The 9,677-nt window shown below is 36.7% G+C and overlaps 1 protein-coding gene across 2 annotated transcripts in view; it reads right to left on the bottom strand.

Annotated features, from left to right (window-relative positions):
• Nucleotides 1–24: 24 nt before the first annotated feature.
• LOC110036100 (arabinosyltransferase XEG113) overlaps nt 25–9,677 on the bottom strand; it is a 37,409-nt gene continuing 27,756 nt past the window's right edge. For both annotated transcript variants that reach the window (XM_020740459.1, XM_020740460.1), the window contains exons 9-13: nt 2,117–2,230; nt 1,261–1,359; nt 1,060–1,179; nt 593–679; nt 25–383 (exon numbers count right to left, since the gene is read on the bottom strand). In XM_020740459.1, the coding sequence (XP_020596118.1) occupies nt 237–383; nt 593–679; nt 1,060–1,179; nt 1,261–1,359; nt 2,117–2,230 (567 nt within the window). In that variant the 3' untranslated portion in view covers nt 25–236. The remainder of the gene's footprint in view (nt 384–592; nt 680–1,059; nt 1,180–1,260; nt 1,360–2,116; nt 2,231–9,677) is intronic.

The following is a 9,677-nucleotide window of genomic DNA, read 5'->3' as shown; positions in this document are numbered from 1 at the left end:
AAGTAAGCGGAACACTTAAACGAATAATAATAAGAAGAAGAAGAAGAATAATTGGAACAACAAAAACACGTTACAAAATTTGGCTACAAATAAGAGCGAATGCCTTCGAAAGATGCAAGCTTTCTTGCCAATCCGGATACAAGAGAATATCGAGATGCTTGTGTGATTGCCGATATCATTGCCATTTTCTCTATGCATGGGCTAAATAAAATTTAATCAGCAACTTAGGTAAAAGTTCAACTTCTCAAACCTGGAACTGGTTTCCAATCAGGTTTCTCATCCCAGTACATGTCATAAAATATATGACCTGGATCTTTATTCATCACGCAGCACCATATTCCTACATAGCCCTGGACACGATTTCGGAACCTTGTCTCGGCCACCTTCGCTCATAAATAGAGTAATGATTCAATCAATTCAAATGCAGAATTGAAATAAAAAGAGAAATTAAGGTCAATATTAGTAATTCCTGCTACAATAACAACCTTTTTTCTTATTAATTTAACGAAATAAAAATGGGTTAGTCATGGTATTTTAAACAAAGTCCTACTAAGATATTAACATGAAGGAACAAATGAGTTTGCTAGCATACCGCGTTATCAAACCCTCCGAAGACGTCCATCATAGATGAAAATTCTATCACTCTGACATCCTTGTGCATCGAAAACAGCTGTATTATCTGTAGGAGAAAGTTGTGAATATTTAGTTACCAGGCATGATCATGAAAGATTCAATGAAAATTCCAGTAAGGATATTTTTAACGATGATAACATTTTTGTCATGGTTTTCCACCACACAATTTTAGAGGATTCGCAACTAGTATCAAGAGGGAAATCAAGGGTTTCAAATGAGGTCAGGGCACAAAATTTGGAAAATGACCGTAGAGGCAAAATAAAAAAGAAACTTATATAACAGATACATTTGAAAGAGAAATTCAGGATAAGACATTCAGATTATACATAGTAATATATAAATTTTCTCAAACCTAGAGGAGAGACATATGCTTAGAATATGCATGTTAAGTGTACGAGTTATATGGCATTGAGAGGGAAACGATACCATTTCTTGGGTACTATGCTTTGGCAATTTGATGAATCCCTGTCGTTCGGTACGATTGGTTGCGTGACACTTCGGTAATTTTTGCTCACAGAGCTGAACCTCAAGAAAGGACTCCTTCACCTAAATCCATTAAAGGTACATCTTTAAATTTAAGTAGAAGAATCCAATATCAACTTTGTAGTTTTAAGCACCATACATCACCTGTTTCGGAAGCCTTGGGTTTTGGAGGAAGGAATATTCCCTGAAATCAATTGTTGGTCCAAATTCTTCAAAAGATTGATCTCTCAGCATAATATTCACCTAAACAAGTAGGAATGTCCTTCTCAGAGTTTATACAGGAGTTGAGAGATTCTGAAATTCACATAAATAGTTAAGATGTGGTGATGAAGACCATGTTGATAACAAACATGCTAATTATTCATATAGCCCTTCTGATCAGAAAAAAATAAATTTATAATTCTACCCTGGCCCAAATGATCTCAAGCAATCATATACTGGACAACAACTGCAATATTAAACCATGTAGTATGGATTACACAACTGATTCCGTTATTATTACCAAAACACAAGTGCATCCAGCGCAATATAGAAGGCACTCGGCACATAAAATAGTTTAGATTATGGTGGTCATGAAGACCACAGAACATGATCTTTGATACACCCATCCCATGAGGCAAAAAAGAAACTATAAATCTTAACCTGTACACTCAATGATGTGAACGTTAACTTATGCTTCGTAATAGCTGCAATATTAAACCATGCAGCAAGGATTCTCACAACTCATTTCAAAGTTACTACCAGCATGCAGGCCCATCCAATGCCTGTGGATGTCACAAACACCACTAGAAATAGTATGCCGACGGTAATGAAATTTAAACCATGCATTTTGCATGGTTAGTGAATAATAAAGAAAAGAGTGACAACAATGAAAGTAAACAGAATATGAATTACTTCCATGACTGATCAAGTTGTTGATATGATGGTGTTGTAAACCATGGAAAGTGTCGAAGGCTCATGAATCTAATACTTCTTAAAGTTAGTTTATATTATGGCATACCTCAAATACATGGTCCATTGGACAGAGAAAAGGTTGTCTTGTTAAAGTTCCTTCCATTATTCCAGGATGACCAAACCACATTCTGTCTAACCTGCACCATATTGGAGGCATTACCTAAAATAGAAGAAGGATTTCAGTCTCAAGCACATAAACATATGCATGACATTTACATAATCAGAAACTGAATTGCACTTATATCTCGATCACTGAAATTGCAGACAGTAGCTTGTTTCATTATTTCATCTCCCTAATGCATGATAAAATAATATACTTATAAACTATCTCCTCTTTCCTCAAGAAGTTTGTGTGCAAACCTCTTGCACTTAATGGGATATAAATGGTCATGTAAAGAAACCCGGTGTGTGTAATCTTGTAGTTGCTTTTTTATTGTGAAAAACGACGACAATAAAACAAAAATCGGATCGAGAAATTTACAAAACAGAAAGCAAAGCAGAACATACAGATTTACGTTATTTGACAAATTAACTATGTCAACAAAGTTACAGAAATTTTATTGCTTGAGAATTACACTCGTCGATCGTCTTGACGTTTACAGAAAAATCTCTATTTCTCTTTTTCTCTCTCCTCACCTTTCTCTCTCCTCTCCCTTGAGCCACATGAAGAAGAATTAACCAATAGAAAAAAAGGAGCAGCAACTTTATTTCTTCCCTTAAGACCAACGCCCAAGGGAAAACAAGGTAGCAGGTTGAAATTTCTTCACATCCCATAACTCTTCTTCAACACCTCTTTATAGTTTCTAGGTGAGGCCCTATCTTGGCCCATATAAGGAAACGGCTACGAATTTGGAAAGCGTAAGGTGGCAGGCGGGAACACGAGAAAAAAGACCGCGTGAATGTGGGAAGAAAAAACACGTGAACGTGGGGAGAGTACCTGGGAACGCGGTTTCGCTGGAGAAATACATAAGGAAACAAATATAGAGAATATATGTGATTAACAAATCAAAATAATTTGCCTTAAATGCAGTGGACCGGGCTCCACATATTTCAATAATTCTCCCACTTGGAGACTGGTACACTGGTTGTATCACCCACTGCTTGCATCATCCTCTGACTGTGATATCCTTCACTTCTACAACTCAAACTCCCTGTCTTTATGCTAGAAGACCAACTGAAGTTGAGCACAACTTCAGTTTATCAAGTGTAACACCCTTAGCCAACATATCAGCAGAGATCTTGCTTCCACAAATTTTCTCAAGTAACAGTTGTTCTTCGTCTAGCAATGATCGAATAAAGTGATATCTGATCTGAATGTGCTTGGTCCTGAATTGAAATGTTGGATTCCTGACAAGGAATATGACGCTTTGACTACCACTGTAGAGAGTGCCCTTTTGAACCTCCTTACCCAATTTTTCCAAGAAACGCGGCAGCCATATCTCCTTAGCAGCCTCTCACACTATAATGTACTCAGTTTTTGTAGTGGACAACGAAACTGTTTTATGTAGATTTGAGCCCCATGACACTGTAGTACCACCAAGAGTATAAACATAGCCTGTAGTACTCTTCCTACTACCAATGTCTCCAGCTAAATCTGCATTGACATAGGATTGTACATCCACATCTTTCCTGAGAAACACTAGCAGGTTTCTAAGGAGCCTATTAGGTATCTCAAGATCCACTTCACAGCTTCCTAATGTTCTTTCCCTGGATTAATCATATATTTGTTCACAACTCCCACTGCATGGGCAATATCCGATCTGATGCAAAACATAACATATATAAGTGAAACAATAGCTGAAACGTAAGGAACCTTACTCATGTAGTCTCGTTCCTCCTCTAACTTGGGTGACTAATTCTTGCCGAGTCTGAAATGACTGCCTAAATGTGTGCCAACTGGTTTGACCTGGTCCATATTGAACCTGCTAAACACCTTTTTCACATATTCAACCTGTGAAAGCCTCAACGTGCCTCTGACTCGATCTCTGACAATTCTCATGCCAAGGATTTACTTTGCAGCTCCCAAATCCTTCATTGCAAAGTGCTCTGGCATCTGCTTCTTCAGATTATTGATCTCATCAATGTTGACCTCTGCAATAAGTATATCATCCACATACAACAGTAAGATGATATAAGAGTTGTCAAAGTACCTAACATAACAACAGTGATCTACTTGACATCTGTTGTATCATGCATTGAGCATAAATTTATCAAATTTCTTGTACCATTGTCTAGGAGCTTGCTTCAGACCATACAAGCTCTTCTTCAGTCTACAAACTGAATATTTCTTTCTTGATACCACGAACCCCTCAGACTGGTGCATGTAGATGTCTTCTTAAAGGTCTCCATGAAAAAAAAATTATCTTCACATCTAATTGTTCAAGAAATAAATCTTCAGTAATAACCATAACCAGTATCACCCTAAAGATTGTGAGCTTCATCAAAGGAGAAAAGATCCGAGTAATCAATGCTCCGCCTCTACTGAAAACCGTTTATAACAAGTCTAGCCTTGTACCTCTTGCTGCCATCAAGCTCAGTATTCACCCGGTACGGTCACTTATTATGTAATGTCTTCTTTTTTGGTGGAAGTTCTGTCAGCTCTCATGTCTGATTTCCTAGCAAGGAATTCATTTCCATTTTCATGGCTAGCTCCCACTAGCTAAAATTCTCATCTGTCAAGGTTTCTTCATAACTCTGTGGTTCTCCACTATCTGTCAGCAGATTATAGTTCAAAGTTGGTAAGGTTGTGGATAAAGCCTGTTCCTGACTGATATGCGAACGGTAGCTGGAGTAGTGAATGACTCTGAACTTGACTGTGAAAAAATATGAATGGGTGCCCCAGACCCACTCTCGTTATTCACATCTTTGCCCTGCACTGTGACCTCTGGTAAATCGTCAAACCTTACGAACTCCGATTCCTGAGGAGCTGCTTCAAAATTTGTATTAGTCTTGTTCTTGTAGATTATCTTCTCATTAAAGATCACATTCCTGCTTCTGCTTCCGATCTTGATCATCCCAAAAACGATAGTCCAATGTTTCCTCTCTGCATCCAATGAAATAACATTTCTTTGAATTAGTTTCAAGCTTGCTACGAGCATCAAGATTGATTAGAACATAAGAAAGACAGCAAAAAGTCTAAATATGAGAAAATTTTACCTCTTCGCCGCTCCAGTCCTCCTTAGGCAATGCACAATCTACATCTTCTCATTAAAAATTACATTTCTGCTTTTGAATAAGCTTCCGATCCTGATCATCCCAAAAACGATATCCAAATGTTTCGTCTCTGCATCCAATGAAATAACATTTCTTTGACTTAGTTTCAAGCTTTCTACGAGCATCAGGATTGATTAGAACATAAGAAAGACAGCCAAAAGTCTTAAGATGAAAAAATTTGACCTCTTCGCCGCTCCAGCCTCCTCAGGTAATGCAGTCTAATGAGATGGATGACCCTTTGTTAATCAATAAATTGTAGTGCTGACCGCATCTGCCCAGAAAATTGATGGCAATCTGGCGTGCAATCTCATGCTCCTGACATGATAGTCCTGTTCATACGCTCTGCAACTCTATTTTGCTGTGGTGTCCCGGGAATAGTCTTCTCCATTCTGATACCCTGAGCTGCACTCCTTGAACACACCATCGATGTACTCACTACCGTTATTAGACCTCAAACATTTTAGTTTTAGATCTATCTCTGTCTCAACCATGACTTTTCAAGTTTTGAACACAACAAATACATCAGATTTATGCTTCATAAAGTAAACTCATACCTTTATGTTGTGGTCATCTATAAATGTGACGTAGTAGCGAGAGCTTCCAAGAGATCACTGGGGAAGGTCCTCGGTCCCCACACATCAGTGTGTACAAGTTCTAGTTTTCCTGCCTTTGACGCCCTGCCACCTTTCAAGAAACTGACATTCTTCAACTTCCTTACAATGCAACTTTCGCACATGCTGAGATCAACTGACTTTAATCCTGGCAGCTTGCCTCTGGACGGATGCTCTTTCATGTCTCTTTGACTCATGTGTTCAAGTCTGCAATGCCACATGTTTGTTGTGCACTATGCAACTGTAGTGTTAACACTGCTAATTAAAACAGAAGTCATATACAACGTACCAGTCTTCTTATCCCGAGTCAGTACCAGTACTCCTTTAGTAACTTTCTAGGTGCTATCTGAGAACACTATTGTATGCCATCCTTCATCGAGCTGCCGAACATAAATTAGATGCTTCTTCAGCTCAGACATATGTTTGACCTTTTGTATAATCCATTAGCTCTTATTAGGTAGTGTAATATCAATGTCTCACATCCCCACCACTTTCAAAGTTTCTCCATCACCCAGATACACCTTCCCAAAGTTACCTGCAACATAGTTTCACATTAACTCTCGGTGGGAAGATGTATGGAAAGAAGCCCCAGAGTTCAGTATCCAGCCGTCAATAAAACTGTGAACTGCAAGCAAAAGTGCATCCTGCACTTCTTCAGTTTCAGCATTAGCACTGATAGTTCTTCTTTATGTGGCCAGTTTTGCCACAATCCCAGCAAGTTGCTTGGTGCCCAGACGTTGACTTGCTCTTGTCTCTGTGCTTTGATTTTGTTTTTGTCTAGTGATCTCCATTTGGAATTAACATCCAGTGCTGAACTCGAACCCGATTTCTCGCCAGAATCTTTCCTGCGCACTTCCTTAACCAAAATCAAATCACGAATATCATCATATTTCAGCTTGTATTTACCTGCAGAGTTGCTAACTGTCATCCTGATGACTTCCTACCTATTTGACAATGAACAAACAATATCAGCACACGTTTCTCATTGTCAAATTCAATTTCGACAGACGACAATTGATTTGTGATAGTATTAAAGTTATTCAGATGCTGTACAACGGACGTACCCTCCACCATCTTCAAATTGAATAATTTTATCATCAGATGCATCTTATTATTTGCCGGCGGCTTTTCATACATACATAACAAAGCCTCCATGAGATCCGCAGTGGTTCTCTCTTAAATGACGTTGTATGCAACTGATCTCGATAGAGTCAATCGAATAACCCCCAGAACCTGTCGATTCAACAGATTTCAATCGGCCTCATCCATCTTCTCCGATCGCTTTCCCAATAAAGGAAGAAGAAAGTTCTTCCCATAGGGATAACCCTCTATCTGCATCCTCCAGTAACCAAAATCTATGTCGTCAAACTTCTAGATCCCCGAAACATTAATTTCGTCTCCGACTATCGTTCTTCCTCATATCCGAACCTTGACTCTGATACCAATTTTTGTGAAAAATGACGGCAATAAAGGAAAAATCGGATCGAAAAACTCGCAAAACAGAAAACACAGTGGAACACAGATTTACGTGGTTCGGTAAATTGCCTACGCCCACGGAGTTACAGAAGATTTTATTGCACGAGGATTACACCCGTCGATCGCTTCGACGTTTACAAAAAAATCTCTATTTCTCTTTTTCTCTCCCTCCTCATATTTCTTTCTCCTCTCTCTCTCCCTTGAGCCACATGAAGTAGAATTAACCAATAGAAAAAAGGAGCAACAACTGTATTTCTTCCCTTAAGACCAACGACCAAGGAAAAACTAGGTAGCAGGTTGGAATTTCTTCACATCCCATAACTCTTCTTCAACACCTCTTTATAGTTTCCAGGTGAGGCCCCCTCTTGGCCCATATAAGGAAACGACTACGAATTTGAAAAGCATAAGTAAGGCGGCAAGCGGGAACTAGGGAAGAAAAAAAGCATGAACGTGGTGAGAGTACGTGGGAACGCGGTTTCGCTGAAGAAATACATAAGGAAACAAATACAGAAAATAAATGTGATTAGCAAATCAAAATAGTTTGCCTTAAATGCAGTGGACCGGGCTCCACATATCTCAACACTTTTAACAACAACGAAATTAGGAACTGATTAGTTTTGCCTTAGCAATGTGTAAACCTATTGGCAGATCAAGGCATAACCCTTGAAATAAGAAAATAATTAAAAAAAAACTTAAAAATTAAAACAACTCATTAACATGCCATAAATCATCAACATATTTACTTGAATAATCATAAAAAACTATAAAAACACATAACAAGAAAGAATCAAATCTCAACCTTAAATATTAATCCAAAGTGAAAGTGTGAAATAAGATTCAGGTTAAATAATGTCAGAACCTGCCTCAGGAATTTAAAATTTCTAAGGTGAGAAAAGATTGTCATATAGTGAAGATACAAGTTTATTTTTAATTTCTACCACTAACAATTAATTATCCATAAAAATGGAAAGAGTAACTTAAATAAATCAAAATAGTTATAATGTTACTTTTCTTTATGTTAATCCGGTCTTCTATATGTTTTCTCATTTCTTGCTCGTTTCTACTCACAGAGAACTCTCAACAATTAGTGAATACTCATATTTAAATCATAATAACATAATGAAGAGAAACAAATCGCATGCTAATTAAATATAAATGAATATAAAAATAATTGATATTTTATTTCTCAATTATAGTCATAATGTAAAATTTAAAATAATCAATGATACAATAAAATAATTTATTTTATCAGCATTATTTATATCCATCATAAGACTATAGTCTAAATTATACAAATGAAGATACATCAGTATCAAAAATCTTTTCTAATTTACATGTATGGATGCCTTGGTATCTCTAGCTAATACCATAAAAAGGTGAACATTATTAGTCAATCATATACATACAAGCATACTATAAAAATCATTTTATTTGCATTTGTACATCTGTCAATAAAAATATATAATAATCAATATCTATAACAACTTAAATATGTTCATAGCACATTTTATTTATTCAATATGACTAAATATTTAATAAAACATGTAAATAATAAATCTGTAGTGACATTAATCTAACAAATAACATAAAGAAATGCACATATACTATTCTATCATTAAGAAAAATTTATAGATTTATAGACTCAGAAGCACAGGGACTTGCATAAGAGAAAAAGCTCGGAGGATGTGGCACCAACAATTAATTCTAGAGAATCTACTAGGAAGAAAATAAAGTCATACGATGATGAAGTTATTAGCCAGGCTAGTAGCAACATTATAGAGCCTTGTATTAAATGTGAACAGTTGCACCATGACAAATATCTATTTGTTTTTAAAGGATATATTACGCCAGTGCGTAGCCAAAGAAAATTTGGTCTTATGCAAGTCAACAGGAAAGTTCTTTTATTATTATTATTATTATTATTATTATTATTATTATTATTGGGCATAAATAGGCTTATTATGCTTAGGATTAGGTTTATACATGAATTGAGTCGTGAATCTTAGGTTTAGGGTTTGGCAGAAATTTCCTATCTCTAGAATGGTAGAAATTGAGAGAGATAGCCTACATCTCAAATCGTAGGTGCTTATCTTTTTGTATTCATGTAAGCCATTAGTGTTGTATTCCTTTGATTTGGTGTTCAACAAATAAAATTTATGTTTGCCTATTTTTTATGCAAAAGCGCGCTGATTTTGACGTCAGAACGTATTAGAATGTTACTTATGTAGACAACTTAGGCATCAGGAAAAAATTTTTCCTAATTCTGCTAAGAGATCCACATCAAATGGTAACTCAGTAAGGAATTCA

The sequence above is a fragment of the Phalaenopsis equestris genome, unplaced genomic scaffold (genome assembly GCF_001263595.1).
Source record: "Phalaenopsis equestris unplaced genomic scaffold, ASM126359v1 Scaffold202527, whole genome shotgun sequence".
Classification (NCBI taxonomy): domain Eukaryota; kingdom Viridiplantae; phylum Streptophyta; class Magnoliopsida; order Asparagales; family Orchidaceae; genus Phalaenopsis; species Phalaenopsis equestris.
This window is presented reverse-complemented; position numbering and strand designations above follow the sequence as displayed.